The sequence below is a fragment of the Filicampus tigris genome, chromosome 2 (assembly GCF_054856515.1).
Source record: "Filicampus tigris isolate MCC_2025a chromosome 2, RoL_Ftig_1.0, whole genome shotgun sequence".
Classification (NCBI taxonomy): Eukaryota; Metazoa; Chordata; class Actinopteri; order Syngnathiformes; family Syngnathidae; genus Filicampus; species Filicampus tigris.
The window spans coordinates 9,642,040-9,662,405 of NC_141218.1; the positions used below are offsets into that span (position 1 = coordinate 9,642,040).

The 20,366-nt window shown below is 41.6% G+C and overlaps 2 protein-coding genes across 2 annotated transcripts; one reads left to right on the top strand and one right to left on the bottom strand.

Annotated features, from left to right (window-relative positions):
* The first annotated feature begins 310 nt into the window (after positions 1-310).
* Positions 311-6,327, top strand: prss23 (serine protease 23). The gene is made up of 2 exons (XM_086054801.1): positions 311-528; positions 2,934-6,327. The coding sequence occupies exon 2, from the start codon at positions 2,952-2,954 to the stop codon at positions 4,077-4,079; it is 1,128 nt and encodes a 375-aa protein (XP_085910927.1). The 5' UTR covers positions 311-528; positions 2,934-2,951; the 3' UTR covers positions 4,080-6,327.
* On the bottom strand, positions 6,255-19,573 carry cfl1 (cofilin 1). The gene is made up of 4 exons (XM_086054815.1): positions 19,406-19,573; positions 11,874-12,184; positions 10,629-10,705; positions 6,255-7,234 (listed from the first exon to the last, which is right to left on the bottom strand). Exons 1-4 carry the CDS (start codon positions 19,406-19,408, stop codon positions 7,122-7,124), a joined length of 504 nt encoding a protein of 167 aa, XP_085910941.1. The 5' UTR covers positions 19,409-19,573; the 3' UTR covers positions 6,255-7,121.
* Between the last annotated feature and the right edge of the window lie 793 nt (positions 19,574-20,366).

Below are 20,366 nucleotides of genomic sequence, written 5' to 3' on the forward strand. Positions count from 1 at the left end.
GTTTGTACGCTTCAGTTTGAAAAAAAAAAACATCTTTCTTTCCAAAATAGTCAAACCATTATAATATTATTGTCCAAGATTAACAAGGGACGGAATGATTTTAACGAGTTTCAAAAATGTAATTTTATTCTCTTCTAATATTACACATTTTGTTCTTGAATAGACAAGAAAGACACTATTTTCAAAAATAGTTCGTTTTTTCCAAAAGAGGGAGGATAGCTATACATTAGCATACCCAACGGCGCTAGGGCCCCGGGCGGGCACGGCATGAGGCGCTACCGAAGCTCCACGCGCGAGTGGACGCGCGTGCGTGAGGACTACGGAGACTCATTTGCAGCACTCGTCGTGGCTCAGCAGTACGGACGCACGCAGGAAGCCTCTGAACGCCGCACCGGCTGCCTTCCTGCGGGGGAGGTTACAACAGCACCCGGGAAGCCATCCATCCATAGTCCACTCGTCACATCACATGCATGCAATCAAAAGGACAGACATGGATGTAAACACGGACGGCACGCATTCATAAGCCAGGTAATATATATTAACTTTTTTTTTTAAAATACCTATATTTTTTTAGGACAAACATCACCTAAAGTTGCATTTTACCAGTGGTGCGTTCACTAGACATTGATCAATATGAACTTTTACATGCACACCTCTACAAAGATAGATAGATAGATAGATAGATAGATAGATAGATAGATAGATAGATAGATAGATAGATAGATAGATAGATAGATAGATAGATAGATAGAGTCAGAATACAGAAATAGCAAACAAAATCTAAAAAGTATGAACAAATTCGATTTTTTTGGGGGGGGGCTATATTTCTCTATGGTACATAGAGAAGAATACAAACGCTGTTATATTTCTCTCTCGCTATAGTATATACGGACGACTAAACAATAACATGTACAATAGAATCTAGAACTCCTTTATCAATTCCCAGAGGGGAAATTTAGGTGATCAATCGGTAAAATTAATTTGAAAACAAAATAGATACAATTTCCGTTAGGGAATGTATGAAATGAGCTACGTGTACCGCAGTACACTAGTTGAGTATGTCAGTTCCACGTGCACGAATGGAGTGCAATATTGTGTATTAGTAGCAGATGTGCCCAAAAAAAATGAATCATTTTTATTCTGACTCGGTTGTTTTTGGCAGTATTTGCATGCCATGTTCATCTAACAGTGAGTGGAAGACCGCAGCCCTTCAAACAAAACTTGACTTGTTTGCTCTCTCTCTCCCTCTCTCTCTCTCCAACAAAAGAAAGAATTCAGTGTCCACTGTTGGCTCAGGCTCGATTTGGATTGGATTCGTTCGTTGTTGCTGTTTTTTTTTTTTTTCCTGCATTCACAGTTCAGCTTCTTTAGTATTTCACTAGATGGGCTTTTTGTGTGTGTTAAATGTTAACCTGCCTAGGTGTGCATGTGTGCGCGTGCGTAAACCACGCCCTTGCACTTTGTGAGAAATGATGTTCTTTTTTTGCCACCTTGTCTCAACCTGTCTGGTTTCACTTAGCCACACCTTGGCTCTTCATAGCACAAGTGCCTCAAGCCGCTTTCACATGAGCAATGTCCTCCTTTTAATACATCAGACCAATCCACATTATGGACATGTCTCAGATTTTTAACCGGCGCTGCTGGGAATTAACCAAGCGGTTCCGGGCGATGCCATGAGTATGAGAAGCGCTGATCTAGACGAGGCACTGGGCATTCCTTTGTGTTCTTTTTAAAGAAACAGCTTGTTTTGAGGTTACTTGACTTCCTCTTTGTTTCTTTGGAATGCAAACACACGTCCATAAAAGTGCTTATTTGTGTATTTGCCTTAAAATCCTATTTCACTCAGATAATCTATAGCACGCGGACAAGTGGGTCATTGTTAGGAGCCTTTACACTTGAGTAGACTTTACAGTTTGGTAACATTGTGAGGAAAGGTTATGCTGGGTCGTTTGGGTGGGTGGGTAGGTAGGTATAGGAAGGTAGGGATATCCAACCCTAACCTTCGAGAGGAGGAGTTAACTTTTTTATTCATCACCCCTAACCCTAAATAGGTAGGTAGATGCAGGTATAGGTAATAAACCTTACCTTACACCCGGTTAAGTAGGTAAGTAACCTAACCCTCAAAAGGAAGGGTTCGATTTTGTAAGCCTAACTAACTACAGGTAGGTAGGTAGGTAACCCTAACCTTACACTTGGGAAAGTAGGCAGGTAACCTAACCCTAAGCTTCAAGAAGAAGGGTTTGAATTTCTAACCCTAACTAGCGACAGGTAGGTAGGCAGCTAGGTAACTCTGACCTTACACCCGGAAAGTAGACAGGTAACCCAACCCTAACCCTCAAGTGAAAGGGTTTGAATTTCTAATCCTAGCCCCTAACCCTAACTAGCTACAGGTAAATAGGCAGGTAGGTAGGTCGGTCGGTCGGTCGGTAGGTAGGTAACTCTAACCTTAGACCCATGCAGGTAAGTAGGCAGGTAACCTAACCCTCAAGAGGAACGGTTCGATTTTCTAACCATAAATCTAACTAGCTACTGGCATGTAGGAAGGTAACCCTAACCTTAAACCCAGGTATGTAGGCAGGTAACCTAACTCTAACCCTTGAGAAGGGTTCCGTTTGTTTAACCCTACCCCTTAACCATAATCCTAACTAGGTAGGTAGGTAACCGTAACCCTAACCCCGAAGATGAAGGGTGCGGTTTTCTACTCCTACCAATTAATCCTAACTAGGTACAGTAGGTAGGTCACCCTAAACCACAAGAGGAAGGGTTTGGTTTCCAACCAAGCTATATATAAAAGCTCGGTTGGTTGGTATGCAGGGCCCTTGTTTTTCCCTCTGTGAATGCATAGGAGGAAGGACTTGTACTAATAATAATACTAATACTACTAATACTAGTGACTTATACTAATGTGCTACTGTGTGTGTGTGTGTTGACAGTGTGGTTCCAGCAGCACCATGAGTGAGCGTGGCAGCTCTCCCCTACCAGCTCTTCTTCTCCTCCTGCCGTTCCTTCTCCTCTCATCTTCCCTGGAGCCTTCGCACCGTCCCCCCATGCACCTCCCAGTCCCCACCCTGGTACCCCACCGACCAACCCCTCTGGTGCGCTCCCGCTTCAGCGCCCATCCTCATCTGGACCTGACCACCCACTGCAACTCCAGCTGCTTCCACCGCGCAGGAGGAGTGGGTCACCAGGCCGCCGATAACCTGGCCTTCGAGACCCTCTACTGGGACGGCTCTCGGACGCTGACCACCGTGGACGTGGAGGAGGATGGCGCCGGTCTCGTGGACTCCACACCCGGCCGAAGGATGGGACGCCGGCGCCTGAGGCGCCAGATCTACGGCGCAGACGGCCGCTTCAACATCCAGGGCGACAACTTCCTACTGGACTACCCGTTCTCGGCAGCCGTGCGCATCTCCACGGGCTGCACCGGGGTCCTGGTGTCCCGCTGGCACGTCCTGACCGCCGCCCACTGCCTCCACGATGGCAAGGATTACGTAAAGGGGGCACGCAAGCTCCGGGTGGGCTTCCTCATTCCGCCGTCTGTCAACGCGACCGGAGTGGAACACTCGTCCGGGAAAAGGCCCATGGTGCGCTGGGTGCGGGTGAGGCGCACCCGGGTCCCCAAGGGGTGGATCCAAGGCCCTCAGGAGCTCAGCATGGACTTCGACTATGCCCTCCTGGAGCTGCGCTGGCCCCACCGTCGGGCCTTCATGAGGCTGGCCGTGGCGCCGTCCCCGGACGGCTTGGCGGGCCGCCGCATACACTTTTCAGGTTTCGACAGCGACCGACCCGGAGAGCTAGTCTACCGCTTTTGCCCGGTGGAAGAAGAGTCCAGCGACCTGATCTACCAGCACTGCGACGCCCGGCCAGGGGCCAGCGGGTCGGGCGTGTACGGCCGCGTGTGGGACAACTCCTTGGAACGCTGGGAAAGGAAAGTCATCGGGATCTTTTCGGGGCACCAGTGGCTGGAGGTGGATGGAGAGAACCGCGACTACAACGTGGCCGTGCGCATCACCCCGCTCAAGTTTGCGCAGATTTGCTATTGGCTGCACGGGAATCGTTTGGACTGTTCGCAGGACTGACACCTCTGAGCGGAAGGAGGGACTTGCTCGTGAAATAACACCCGTCAGTAGGAGGGGTACACGCATACCCTGTTGTAACGTCTTAACCAATTTTTGAAATGTGATAAGAAATCAGCATATGTGAACTAACTGCTCTTAAAAGTTGTTGGCATAATTTTTTTCTTCAACAGAACGGGGAGGGAAAAAATCACTCTTACCACACTCCACGCCACAAGATAATCACTCAGGATAATCTTGTAGAGACTTTTGACAATCGGGCCCAATTTTCGGTATGCGTGTATAGTACACTTAATTGGCTATGTTTCCGTTTCACATCACAACCCCAGAGTCTCCAATTAGGATAAACCTATGTTGACAAAAGGATTCCCTATCATAAACATGGAACAGGTAACATCTACGATAGCGTTAGCCCCAACTGGTTCCTCAGCAAGTCAGGGAGGAAAAAAATGACTCTTAAGGCACCCCACACCACCAGATTATTGCTCAAGATAACCTTTTTGACATCTGATAATCGGGCCTTTGCTGACTTTGCATGAGAGGATTATGGTCAAATTTGGTCCGATTATCACCCCTCTTAATTGGTTATCATTCCATTTCCCTTTTCAATCACAGAGTACGAACCTCGGCTGAAATGTGTTGATCATACAGGTCAAGATTTTCCATCTTAAATAATGGAGAAGTTTAACATTGTTGATTATCGGCCCAGATCATTTTCTGAGTTTTTAACACACCCCACACCAGAAAATAATCACTCAGGGTAATCCTTTAGAGACATCCCATAACCAGGTGTATGATGGCTTTGGTTGCAGGATAGGATTATGATGTAATTAAGACAGATTTTCTGTGTGTGTTTAATTGGCTATCGTTCTGTTTCACGTCACAGTTACAGAATGATTTGCCATCATATATATTTAACAGGTTTAACATTTAAGGTCAGCCTTAACCGTTTTTGAGGAGAAAGAAAAAGTCCCTTATAAACACACCAGGATAAACGTTCTGACATTTGAGACTCTGGCTTTTGTCGATTTTGATCTGAAGCTCAAATTCATCCTGATTATCGGTATGCGTGTACCCTGCTTAACCACCACCACCAACACATCTTTTGACATGTTTTTCCACTGTTCAGTAATAACTTCTTTACAAGGTGAGAAACACTCATCTTATGCAGATCTATATCCACTTACGTATTTTACAGAGGAAACAGCGAACGGTTGATTCAGCATCTTCCAGGATCGACTTCATTTTTTCATCTGAAAAGAAACATGTTCGGAACATGAGACAGAATGTTAACTTTATTTTTGGACAAATGCTTGATATATTTTAATAAAGAGATTTCTATGACAACACGTGAGCAGGGTTTTAAGAGTGGTACTGTGGCGCCCTCGTGTGGTCAAGAAATTGCATCAATATTAATCAAGTCCCCCAATTCCCCTTAGAACACAGCAAAAAAGCACTTTCACTTGGAGAGGCAACACTTCATACATGTATGAACACCCTACCACCACCACCACCCAAATTCCTCCATGTGCTTAAGTAAAAAAAATAATAAAATAAAAAAACTGCAGCTCTGCTTACTTTCTGGCTTTGAGAGCCTAGACTGATAAACTCAAGTGTGTGGGCACTCAAACGTCAAGCTTCTTATTTCTTAAGTGTTAGGACTAATAATTACTTTGACAATCATGAATCTGATTTTTTTTTATTCCAATCAAAATTTCCATCCCTTTATTAAAAAACAGGAGATTAGTTTAAATTAACATTACAGAAAATGCTAACAAATTAAGATTCAGTTACTGGATCGGTCCATTAACATTCATCAGAAAGTCACCAAAAATGTTGATCAGTTTTCCAAAGTAAAAGAAGACATTTGCTAATGTCTTACTTGTTTTCAACAAAAATATCAGGCTCCTTTCAAAGAGAGAATGTTTACCGTTGTGAGGCTGAAGTTATGATTTGGACAAGTTTAATGTTTCTCAAGAGTTATCAATCATCAATTTCTTTATTGATACACCTCAAGTTTAACCCATCATACACATTAGATTTAACTACTCATTTAATTTATGCGCCATATTCCAGCCCAAGACGCATTTGAATCAAATTCTGCATAACATTGACTCTTACAGTGTGATCTTAGATGAGGCAATTAAGTGTATAAGAAAATCAACCCACTGTCAGGAGTTTAGTGCTTTTTTTTTATTAGAGATAGGAGACGATACAAAACATCCACCATTCAATATTCAGTCTCAAATCTGACCACCGATGTTTCATTTACACGTCACTCTCCATCAAGACCTTCACAACGCCAACATTTTGTCTTTCCCAATGAGGAGATCCTGGTTTGAAAAAAAAAAAGTACGAGGAATGTGTGATCTACATCAAATGCCGTTGTCAGAACAGGAAATAAAAATAATAATAAAAGGAACCAAGTTTTGGAATTTTGCATGTTCAAAACAAAAAAATGTATATATACTGTATATATATATATATATTAAACCATGTTCCCCAAGAGAATGTTTGATACGTCTTGTGCAATCCAGAGTGTGAATTAGTTTACATTAAACCTGATCTCAACTACAGTTACAAAACTTAACTACAAGTTTGGCAAAAAAATATGTAGTTGAAATAAAAAGCAGAATTGGTTGGAAAACTAACATTTGTTGATGCGTCCCATTCAAAATGGAACAAACCCGCCCTCATATCTTGAAACACCAAAACATCATCCTTCAACTCAATTAAATCTTTTCATTTTCACCTTTGTGTTTTGTTCATATTCTTTAAGTGGAATGACAGTCTGGATTTTGGAATTAATCACCTTTTATGTGTGAACTGTCGCTGGCACCCCCTCCCCGGCCCACCCGCAATATCCCACCCCGTGAGAGTCCCACAAACTGCTGGTTCTGATTCTTCTGGTTTTATTCATTGCCCCTTTTCCAAACCACACTGGAACGAACAGCTAAACCCGACAGATTCGTCTGAAAGGCCTCCACTGAAGCCAGACAAGAGGGAAAGGGGCTTAGGGGAGGGAAAGGGGGCAAGGGCCGATATTTATATAGGGCAGCCCTCCAGGCTGACTACTGAACTGCCCCCCAGTTTTTCCGCCAGGGTGTGCCGGTCTTTGAGGTCTTCCAAACCGTTCACCTGCCACTCGTGCTTGATTCCTGGCGGGATGGAAAGAAAAAAAAGACATGAAAGCTGGGAAGTGTGCACATCGGTCATACTGCTAATAATTGAACTCAACCATTTTTTTCTAAAGGCTTCATACAAGTTAAAAAAAAAAAAAAAAGACTGAGAGCTATGTAGTACTATTTTTTACCATTTCAGACTTCCTGATTTTTTGGGAGTGTGGCTAAAATGGATCCCATGGATAAGTAGCCCCCCCCCACACACCATATAACAACTCTAGCACCTTTGTTCACATCCTTTGTAACGTGCAGTTTGCCAGCTAGCCAACCAACACCTTGCAATCGTATTTTTCATTGGAGCGCCTCGTTGTTGGCCATGAGTGCGCGCACGTCACAGAGTGAAGATGAAAGAGCAAGGAGGGGGGATTTTTAAAAAATTTCTTTAATATACATTTCTGACTTGATAGCCAGCCTGATAGCGACCAATCACGGCTCATATTCAGAAAACAGGTCAGCCATGATTGGTCGTTGTGAGCAGTTGTGATGTCATTTTCAGTCGACAGAAGACAAAACGGCCGCCCCCAGAGATGGCTAAAAATGAGTCCATTTTGCTGCTTAATTTATATTCCACAAACGCAAAATTAATCAGAATGCCGTGTTTCAACTAGTGGGCCTGCTGGGAACATATTCTTGAAAAAAAAATATGTTTGGGTTGACTTCCGCTTTAATACACAAAATTTGGTGGTTGGTAACACCACTTAGATGTGACATTTACAGTATTTTCACTTTAGGACTAACTTCCACCACCCCTTTTATATCGAAGCTTTGAAATAATCAAACTTACATGAAATTTTCTATTATCTAGTGTTGACGATATTCGCTTCTAATTGTGCAAATTCTTGCTTGGAGTTTGCGCAAGCGGCTGTTCTAAAACTAAATGGCCTACTTCCTGTTCAAAGTTGGGCATGGTTCCTTCCCCCTCAATTCGGTGTCACTTTGCAAATTCATGACATATTGGCTACTTTTTTCAAACTCTTTTAGACACTTTTTTTCCTGGTGAACCTTGTAAACGCTGAGGCTTAAATTTTGTAATCTAGTGTCAAGAATACTTGCTTCAGAAACAAACTCCTGAGCCCTGGCTGGATTGCACACCAAAATGGCTGCTACAAACTAAAATGGCTGACTCCCTGTTCAATTTTCACAGATGGCTTCTTCACACTTTTGAATGTGCCCTGTATGATTCCACCTCATTTTGGTTCAAATCGGTAAAATGTAATAGTGTGGTATCTTGTAAAATTAAAATATATATTCGCAATTGTCAACAAGTGCCACTTAAACTTTCTTTAACATTAATGAACAATAAAAACATTTAGTTAAATTCAAGTCTTGCTCTAGTTTTACTGAGTAGAAACTACTTCCTGTTCCGAAGCATCATCCCCCCCCCCACACACACACGTGGACGAGTAAAATGATAGTGTCAATTGCAACATATGAGGATGCACACTCCAGTTGAAGTGGAGAGGAAGAAGTGAAGGTGAAACTTTGGCTTGTGTGCTTGCCGAGCAACCAAAAGCACCGACCAACACCTGGCGCCCTCACTTACGTCATCGTGACATCTGATCATACAAACGACAAGAGAACACTCAGGTGCCTGCTTCGGTTCTCCTACCCTCTGACTCAGCGTTTCTCCGAACATGAGAAAAATCTCATGGCACACCAAAACAATGTCCCAAAAGCAGAATATTTTGTGCTTTCCGCAATACCTTAAAATGCCATAAGATGGCATCAAAGCACAGCCTAAAGTAATGTTAGTGATTCATCTCTACCAAGCATTAAAAGAACAAGTCAATGCAAACATTTTTTTCAAGAATATGTTCTATGCCCACTAGCTGAAACAGGGCATTCTGATAAATTTGTGGAATAAGTGTTAATCCACTCGTTTTTAGCCATCTTTGGGGGCGGCCATTTTGTCTTCTGTCGACTGAAAATGACATCACAACAGTTCACAACGACCAATCACGGCTCAGATTCAGAAAACAGGTCAATCTGAGCCGTGGTTGGTCGTTGTGAGCAGTTGTGATGTCATTTTCTGTCGACAGAAGACAAAATGGACGCCCACAGAGATGGCTAAAAACAAGTGCATTTTGCTGCTTAATTTATATTCAACAAACGCAAAATTAATCAGAATGCCTTGTTTCAATTAGTGGTCCTGCTGGGAACATATTCTTGAAAAAAAATATGGTTGACTTCCGCTTTAAACTTGTGGCATAACATGTAGCGCGGAGGGTACAACAGTCAGTGAATGAAATAAAATATTCACACGGTTGGCCACTTCCTCTTTTTGTGGTAAACTTGATTTTTCTTTGGCCATCTCACAAAAACCATAGGGTTTTGTGGTTGAATACAACTGATCCAATACTATCTACTGTATGTGAAGCCTTAGAAATTCAACCCAAACATATGTGTTTCCAGAATATGTTCTATGCAGGCCCACTAGTTGAAACAAAGCATTCTGATTAATATTGAGTTTGTGGAATATGAGTTAAGCAGCAAAAGCCACCCGTTTTTAGCCATGGCAGGGGGCAGCCATTTTGTTACTTTTGTCGACTGAAAATGATGCTCAGGGGTGAGATAACCAATTATAGCTCAGCTTCAGAAAACAGGTGAGCTGTGATTGGTCGTTACCTGAGCCCTGAGAAACTGTGATGTCATTTTTAGTCGACAGAAGTGACAAAACGGCCGCTCCCAGAGATGGCTAAAAACGGGTGGATTAAATAACTCTGATTCCACAAATTCAATATTTATCAGAAGGCCTTGTTTCAACTAGTGGGCCAGCATAGTACATATTCTTGAAAAATATATGTTTGGGTTGACTTCCCCTTTAAAAGCCAATACAGGGTTGCAGTTTTCCATCTCAGAGCGTCAGTACATCAAATTGCGAGGCTTTGCCAAATGTGGATTACAATGCTAGTTTTGGGGGGGCGGTGCTAGTCGAAATTGGTCCAAGTTGGTAGACGGAAACGCTAACGGAAGCCTGTTTGAAATTTAAAATGATTGGCGGACTGACCTATAGGTGACTAATATTTGATCCGACCGGACAACAAAGACGGAGAGACGGACGGCGGAAGGATACACTGACATTAGACGGAAGGCGATAAACTGACTGGGAAATTTTAGTAAACTGCCCACCTCTGAGAACAAAGAAAGTATTGTAGTAACTAAGTGAGAACAAAGAAAGTATTTGTAACTAATCATTTTATGGAGCAATTGTATGAAGTTGGAAAATTTCCCATTGCACATCTGACAATCTTTCATGGAAAAACTACAGTAATGTGCTTGCGAATCCCTGATCGGAGTACTTGCATCTTTGCACCATTCCATGACTGCCAAACAGAAGCGCAAACTGGCTTGCTGGCTTTCAAATACCGACCTTCAAACTTTCTCTTGATGGCATCTTTTGAGCTGGCGTAGATCATCTTGCTCTTCAGGGGGGCGCCGTCAGGAGCCCTGCAAGAAGAAAATACTCAAGTTACAAACAGCGTCATAAAACCTCAAAATTGGAAGTTGCCATTTTTCCAGCATACAAAATTTGGAGGTGACCATCTATGCCCTAACTCCAAAAGCTCTGACATCAAAACTTATCTGACCAATTAGAATATTACACTGCACCAACAGGTGGCGCTTTGTCCAAAATGTATTTTTTTTTTTTTTAACTGGGAAATAATGTCTTTTTTGATAACAATGGTGTTTCCTGCACATTTACCATTTAGGGATTTACCCATTTGTATTTTGGGGGGAACCTATGCTCCATTATCCAAGAAACTATGCTGAATTGAGTTGAGGACTCTTATGTAGTGCTTTGCCATCACTTTGTGAGACCAACCCTCGCCACAAGAAAAAAAAATGAGCAAACTGATGGCTCCTCTAAAAAGGAATGTAATTGCCACAAGGTAGGCTCAAAAACTGAACTTGTCTAAATTAAACTCCTCAAACTCACTTCAACATAGTACCTTAAAGCACTATTCTGGCCTAAAAGCTCATCAACTCCTTCATAGTTCCTTGACACTAAGATACCATAGCATTGTGACAAAGCACTATTTTTGTCTAGTGGAAATTCAACTCATTTCAACATTGTTCCTTGGCACAAAAATAGGCTAGTTTTCGGGAAATTAACTAATTCACTGCCAAGGACATGTTTATCTTTCACACCCAGACACTCAATCCGAAAGAACTTATATTTTTTTCAAATGTTAGGATAAAAGAAGTTCTGAAAATGTCTGGCAGTGAATGAGTTGGACAAGGACAAGTTGCCCCAGAAAAGTCCGTAAGCCACAAATACGTGGGTGAACACTTATGCTATGTTCACACTAAACGCGGATGAAGCGTTCCGCTTCGCTTCATTTGCTCGTGTTTGACCGCGGGAAATTTGAAACCTGAACGCTGCAGCTGCTCATTCAAATTCACCTATTTGCTGAATTCCCTACTCAAGCCAAAGTAATAAAAGTATTATCTTGACACCATCTTGTTTTTTGTACAAAAGTAGAGTTTTGTAGAAAGACGCAACAGCACTCTTGGCACTCTTGGTGATAAGGAACTATGTTGGAGTTGAGGAGCTTCATTTAGACAAAAATAGACCTTTGTGGCCATCTTGGTACCAAGGAACCAAAAGCCTCACCAGAAGATAAAGACCAGATCCTCCTTCTTGGTCTCTTTGGTCTCATAGGTGGCGTCGTAGAGGGCGTAGCGGCAGTCGTTGGGCGGCAACATCCTGACGAAGTGCTGGTAGGGGTCCTGCACGGTGGTGCCCAGGTCGCCCAACAGAATCTCCTTGCCGTCGTCCAGCACGATGTTCTTCAGGTCCTTGCTCAGGCAGAAGAGGATGGCCTTCTTCCTCCTCCGTTTCTCCTCCTCGTTGGCCTGGGCCTTGCGCACCTTCATGTCATTGAAGACCGCGATCACTTCGTCCGTCACTTTCACACCGGAGGCCTGCGGCGGGAATATAACGTCACGTTAATGTGTGAACTTCCTACCCGGCCGAGAGCGCTCGGTCAAAAAAGTTACGCCAAAATGAAACGCGATTGCATCATATAATTGTTTCACAAACTGTCGAGGGATGCCAACATCAGACATATAAGAACTCAAATTTCCAAAAGTCTCTCACTCATGAGTAAAGTGAAGCAATCCCTCATGAAACTCTCAGAACACTATACTGTTCCTTCGTCCGTATATTTACCGCTTGAAATTCCAGGACATTCTCCGAGGGCTCATGACACCGTCATGTGTATATTGTGATGCATTTTATAGGCTAAAATACAGAGAACTGGATTATTTATGAAAAAAAAATAAAATAAATAAATAAAAATGACCTATGGACTCTCCCGGCTTTAAAGGTAGAAAGAACCAACAGCGCTGACGGCTCTAGTGGTTGAAACAACAAAAAGCCTTAATGAGTTAAGTCAACCACAAACATTTGTTAACAAAAATGATGCTTCAAAACTAATATTAATCATTTCTAAATCATATTCGCGATGACCACTGTTTGGCACTTTCCATGTTTCTGTCGGACAATTTTCAGCTGAGGGATACTTCTGTTGACATGATGCTAAAGCACAGGTTTTGGGGTCACATAAAGACCAAAATGATTTTTGTCATTACTGCAAAGCAGCTATGGTCAGCCACCATGTATAGATAAAGTAGGAGGTTTTTTTTTTGTTTGTTTTGTTTTTAACTCAGTTGATGTAATATCCTACCATAGCTAGCAAGAACACACTCTGGTGTTTGTAGACTATTCAACTACTACTTTACAGGGAGCAAAGCCAGATCTTTCACTGAATCGTTGTGCACGGTTAATTCGGGTTAAACTTGTCTCGTGCGAATTAAAGCTTCTCTACCTAACTTAGTATAGCTTGCTCCAAAGCGCTTCGACATGGCTAAGCAGTGATTGAGTGTGAGTGTGGGAAAATGTATAAAAAAGGGAAAAGGGAAGCCAAGTATGGCAGTTATTTTTTTTTTTAAAGTCCTCATGTTTACTGCCAGGGGAGCAGCTATGATTGTTTATTAAGGCAATTGCGCTGTTGTTTTGACTTCGTGTATATTTTGTTGAAAAACGAACGAATGAAATAAATGAATTTATAGGTTCAGTTGGATGGCAAATGTATGGCCAAGGAAAATAATGATGTTCGGAATCGGTGCCTTGAAAGCAAACAATCGCCACAGTGTTCCATGGCCAACAAGAAAGTCGAGAGTGGGAGGAAAAAGGACAAGCAAGAGCCCGAGGGCCGCATGTGACTCTTTGCTGAGGTGTGGCCGTGACCGGCTGTTGGCCGTGGGACAGGGCGGCTGGGAAGAAACGACTCAAGTAGGACGTCACAGCTGTTTCCACAGAAAGTCACATACAGAAAATAGAACCAAGACGGGAGCCCACTTCACCAGTCACTATAGTCAGCCTAACAGCATTTTTTTTTTTTTTAATTGTCACAATGTCAAAAAAAAATGCCCAATGTGCTTCCTAAAAATATGTTGGTTTTTTTCCTCTTCTATATTTCTGTGTATATTATCAGCCTTCCAGGTCATGGTCATCAGAAGGGATGGGCCAATATACCAGGTATGGTTATTGGGCCAATACCGGCCTTATTTCAAGGTATCGGGTAGTTGTGGAGGCTACTGATACATCAGGAAAAAAAATTCTGGCAGTCATCCTCATCAGTAATTTTCACCATCCTGCAGCAGATTGACACCGCTGTCTCATATGTGTGAAAAAGAAATAAAGAGAAATGCCTTTGTTCACAATTGTGTCATTGTTAATTTAAACGTTATGCATCACAAGTAGCGGTCACCTTACTCTATTAGTGGGTACTCAAGACTGAATACTCGTACTGGTATCGGTCTGAAAAAAGAAAAAAGTTGTATTGGACATTCCTAGTCATTTAGAAAAAGTTGAATGGATGTAACTGGACTTTTTTTGTTGAATTTCTTCGTTTCTGAAAGTTATTTAAAAACAAAAAAAAAAAAAAACACTTAGGCAATTATGCTATTAGGCTAACAAAAGTCTAAATTGCCATGTTATTTTAGTGACAAAGCAAAACAGTTCCTAGTATTAATATTAGTAGGATAGCTATTAATTTTTGTGCACTCTTATAACATTTAACACATTTTTAAACATTTTTCTTTTTTTCCCCAATTTTTTTTCTCTATTGAGAAATGTGGAAGAACCAGCAATAACAAAGCAGAGCAGAGCATTCAAACACTGACTCCACCTTCATTGCCTGACCATGCGGGCGAGGAAGGAGCCTATGCTAACCACGCTAAGCTAAACTAAGGCGTGCCACGCAGGGTTCAAGTAGCCCACAATGGCGCTTCTGTATGGCCCACTGACGAGTCCCATATGCTCCCCCACTCACGCCACTGTGTCTGCTGACTCTGTTTAAGCCAATTCATTTCAGGGAAAATGCTGTCTCATGAGGAGGATGCCACAAAGCGCATGCGTGCGTACGTAAGTGTGCGCACGCCTAGATGTGTCAATGGGGGGGGGGGGGAGCTAAATGGACAAAGAAAATAGGAAACAAGGCAGGAAAGACAAGAAACAGAATCAAGGAGAAGCATGGAGAAGCAAAAGCATGACAAACGTGTTTGCTGAGAGTGGTAATGGGAATGATCAGTCTCAAACGGCACAATCATTAACCAGGAAGGAACCCACACACACATTCATAAAAGCGTGATAAGTGGCCATTTGTCACTTGACCTATTTTCTGTCTTGAGAAGCTGTGTGCAGCAGTTCAGAACTCCGCCACTTGATGGCGCCAGCAAACTCCACAACGTCCAGTCATCATCAATTCACATTGGTTTCCTTGCACTGCAAGGACAACGTCAGCAGGTGGCACGAATGCACCATGAAGCTGCTTTGCCCAGATAACAAGGAAGGGCATCCACAATATTTAGCAGGAAAAAGAAATTAGGCTGTTTTTTGGGGGTGGCTGGAAAGGATACAGGGTAAGATTTGTGATCCAAGCATGGACACGGAATTAATTAAACTTGCATCTCAAGCCACCACTAGATTGTCAAATATGAATACACACACAAAACAGAAAGTAGAAAACGGAACTTAGGAAGTGTAGCTAAGCCAAAAGCCACACACGCATTGTAGTAGGCAACGTTGTTAATGTGTGGCTTTAAGGGGTGTGGCCAAGTGAGCAACATCAGGAGCTCAAAATTTACTGGGCGGTCAGTTCAGTGTAAGTTTCTACTTCATGCTCCTTGCAAGTTTTTTCATTTTGTATTTGGCTGTTTATTCTGCACTGCAAACAAAATGAAGCGCATAGCGAGTTGCCGCCGTATTTGCATCTCATTTCAATTTTATTTTACAGCAAGAAACCTCTCCATTTGTAAATTATAACAATAATTCAGCATTTGTTCATTAGTTAATTTTCATATCAAACTGAAAGCTATTCGCAAGTCATTTAATTTGGATTTTGGCCAATTTCATACTAACCTTATATGTGCATACGCCATGATAGCATTCACTAGTTTTATGTTTTTGTTGCATTCGCAATCAAGCGGCACTACAAAGCAACTGCAGCAGAATTCATTCTCTAACCTAATCAGATTCCTGGAGACGCTTGGCAATGAGGGCAAGGTCCAAGTGACAAGTTCACGTTTGCAATACCGACACCTGAAACGTTCGACAGAAAATGGCAGTTGACCGGAAATGCCCTCACATTGCCCAACCAGCACCTTTCATTGGGCAACGTCACCAAAATGCAATAAAACAATCACTAAAATTGTGATCAACGGTTTTAATTCATTCCCTGAACATATTAGATGTACTCATCATTATATATCACTGACAACTATATTATACTTCCCACCTTAAGTACACAAATATGAGACATTATTTATCCAGTGAGGGAAATTAAATCGTCCGTCTTCTTAGTAGTGCACTGAATTATGAATGAAGACTAATATGCTGTGAATAAATGCTCACGCTTCATGGCAAGCTGCTAGAGCATTTATTCAATATCCTTGATATCCCATTTAAGGTCTATGTGCCGGTACTGTACTAGTAGTACTACTTTGTCATACTAGCAGGACAAGTACATGTCACTAGTGAGGCAAAACTGTACACTAGTTGATAACTGGGCACAACATCTACTACTAAAACTGTTGCTGCTGCTACTATTTGGAAAGCACCAGATGTTGACTAGTACAATTTCATGTAGTAGTACTAGTAGCACACAGTTGCCTCACTAGTAACATGTAGCAGAGCAGCTGAAAACTGAAGAGGGCTGAATCCAGTTTTGCCATTTTAAGTGCAGCAGAAATGACAAGAGAAAATGCATTTCTTTGAAATAAATACTGGTCTTGGTCACTGTTTACAAATAGAAATCGATTATTGCACAGACATTTTTTTCTTCTTTTTTTAACTTGAGACCCACTGCATCGTTGGTCCAGTATCTGACGATGTCAGTCAATCTTTCATGACATATTATTGATAGACCTGACAGCTGTTTGAACTTCGATCAGTATTGCATTAAACCAGGGGTGTCAAACTCATTTTGGTCGCGGGCCACATCATAGTTTGGGCGTCCCTCGGAGGGACATTACAACTGCGAGCCCATATAACTATATTATTGCCTTATATTACCATATATACACATTATCAATTGATTTGATGGATAATTAGTTTTCAAATTAGAAGACAGTAAATAATTGTTCAAATATTTTTCAATTAATTTTAAAATTTAAAGGAGGGATTGGTTAAAAAAATGCTTATAATCTCTAGCATTGCATTGTTAAAAGTGAATCATCAAGTTGATGCACATCATTTGCCTTCATGGGCCACATAAAAATGTTGCCGCAGGCCAGATATGGCCGCCGGGCTTTGACTTTGACACAGGTGCACTAATCCTTTCGTCAACGCCATAAAACCTAAAATCAGTCTCCTGTAAATTCACAAAATTGGAGTCAACCCACTCTAGTTGTCAGTGGCTCAGGCGTCCTAGTAGTGCGCATTTATCTAATATCTTTAACAAGGAGTCAACTGGTGTGTGAAACCTGCCTAATCATTGGGCCTGGCATAGCTACTTATGCAGCACAGTAGTTCAACAAGGTTTGATTGTATACAAGTAGGCCAAAAGTAGGACTAGTGGAAGAAAAAAAGAAAAAAAAAACATTACTTGAAAGATTACATCGACCGGTGCATCCCATTCATTCTACTAGTGCGATCTTTAGTGCAGTGATTCCCAACCAGTGTGCTGCGGTAAATAATCCAAAGTAAATTATTTTTACAGAAAATATTTCATTTATCTATGGCAACAATCTAATGTAAGAGAGCGAACAATCAGAGAGAACAATCAAATACTCTTCCACTAGATGACAGAAGGTACAAAATTAAGATGTATGTCCACTTTTTGTATTAACGGTTTTGCTTAACTGTTTTGCTAAGTAGTGTACCGTGAGATTTTTTTTCAATGTGAAATGTGTGCCTTGGCTCAACATAGGTTGGGAAACACCACTTTAATGAAAAATCAAGGATATTGGATACATACTCAAACAGCTTTCCATAAAAGTGTGTATTTGCTGATGAACACTCAAAGTGTACACATGTATGTTGAATAAATGGAGATTAACTAAATAACAAAAAAGCCTATGCCATTTTAACTTACATTCACAATACGAATGGAAAACAAATATGGTGCTTGCTTAAAAACTGTTATTTTTCTTCTCTTCATTTTTTGTAGATTCTCAATCATCATGGCGATCCACAAAGGTTAAATTGAGGCTACTGGGCTCTTTTTTATCAAATAGTTTCTTGTTTTCCAAAAATATATATTTTTTAATTACTTTGGTAATCGTGCTCTTGGGCTGCTGAATTGAATCCAAACCTCTTAATTCAGCAGTCCCTGTTTTACAAACAGCGCTGTGGCAGAAAATTAGCATTTATTAAAATGAACACGCACTACAGTTTTATACTTTTTTTGCTTAACTCAATGATACTAGTGAAGACAAAGAGTGTTACTAAAATAACTACCTGGATAAATTCTCCAACGGCTTGCCATAATTGTCGTGGTCGCCTCAAATGGCGTGACGTGTAGGCAGGGCGGTGCAGACTGCGCCGCAAAAAAAAAAAAAAAGGGAAGATGCGCAATGAGGATCCGGACGCGACGGCCTTTTAGCTTCCGCTGCTAAAACCGGCTTATATAACGCTTCATAATTCGCTTCAATGTCCACCACGACCGAGTGAATGCGTGGCGAAAGAAGTCTACAAATTGCTATTTATTAGGCGATTAAATTGTTAGGATTGGTTACCATTCATAGTAAAACTAGGATGCTCTTTGCACCAAATTCAGGGTGGGGCCGTGAATGCAGCACATGTGACAAGTGGACGCCAGCTTCCCTTACAAAAAAAAAACAAAAAAAACGAAGACGCTTCATTTACGAGCATTTAGCCGTGTCGAACGAACCAATATGCTGGATTTAAAAAAAAATTTTATAAATCAAATTTCCGCCCGTGATCGATATCATTTCGCTAACCATACTGGGAGGCCTCTGGCTAGTGTGTAGAGTCGAGTTAACCTCAAACGAGACAAAGAAAGAAAGAGAAAAAAAATCACAGCTCGCGCAGCCGTAATAGATGTCATGTCGTTAGCTTAGCATGCTAACAATACCGTTAGCTTTGTTAGCCGCAGGCGCCTCGCTCGCTCTGCACCTGCCAGCCCGACACGAAACATTGCCGAGCCCCGCGGCCAAACAACACAAAGATGCAACACAGCCATGACAACCGGGGATGGCTCGTTGTCTTCCCAACAAACAAGAAGCAGTGCGGCCAAGGGGCTCTCTTAAAGAAAAAAAAAGAGCCTTTAATGTCGGGCGAATCTAGGAAATGGGCGAAATGGCGCCAGTCGTGTCAGGCCGTGGACGTTTTAAAAAGGCCCCCAAATCCCAACATTTGAATCCACCCTTTACCACGAAGCAATTTTGGACGATCAACACGACTTAAAAAGACGTATTTGGGCGGAATGGTGACGATCAAGCTAGCTTCTGTGGCTCTCTGTGGTGGTTTGATGCTAAAAAAAAAAACTAACAGCTTTTATCTTTTTGAGGGTGGATAAGAGGGTCGCAGTGAATTAATATCAGTAAAATGCTTCCTTTTCATTTTCAACCCAGTACATAAAACACGTCAAATAGTGTGAAAAGCGTCGTTAAACATACCATTGTTGTAGCTCTGTAGCTCTGAATTGGTCAGCGTCTGGCCAGAAATTGAATGGAGCTCTGATGGTGATGACGATGATGATGATGAAGACTTGCTCTCGCTCGCTCTGGTTACGGCGTGAACGCGCCGTTGTGCGCGAGCCAAAGCGTGAGAGACGTGAACGAGCGCGTAACCCCTACAACAACGTCCTACTGCAAAATTTTCCCATTTAGTATTTGGAACTGAGAAACGTTACGTTATATCTGAAAAATATAAACCAATTTATAGCGTAGGGATGTGGATAGGTAAATAAATATGAAAACGTTTTAATATTGTTTGTATGACTGACAGCAATAGTTTTTGTGGTAGTTTTGAAATAATTCAACAAAAATACACAATATTGAACCAGGTGTTCTGTGTGACCTATGTGTACATTAATTATAGCTTAAGGACGAAAGTAATTATTACATGTGGTGCCTTGTGAAAGAGATCCTGATCTCAATGGGGTTTCTTCTAGTTAATGTTTTTTTTTCCAATAAAAAAACGTATAATTGACAGTGATGGTGCCTGTCAAACAAAATGATGTCAGCTTCTTTTATTCAAATATAAAATATTGAATCATATCATAATGGGCACGGTGAATTTGGAGGTAAATTCAATTTAAAAAATAAGTTGTTTATTTGTTGAACTGACAGTGAAGGCGGCTGTCAGACAAAATGGCATTAGCTTTTTTTTTAATACACTCATAAACTGAATACAGTATTGAGTCAAATTCCGGAATGTATTATGCTAATTAGTAATTTATTGACGTCAGATGCGAAGAAGGTGCCCGGAGCAAGATGGCTGCTATTCCGTGATGATTTTTGTATTCGAACGTTATTATTATCATTATTATTATTATTATTGGAGGGGGGGGTAATTATTAAACTGTAACAATTGTGTTTAAACTTAGCTGAACGTCAGAGGGCTGTTTGAACGAGG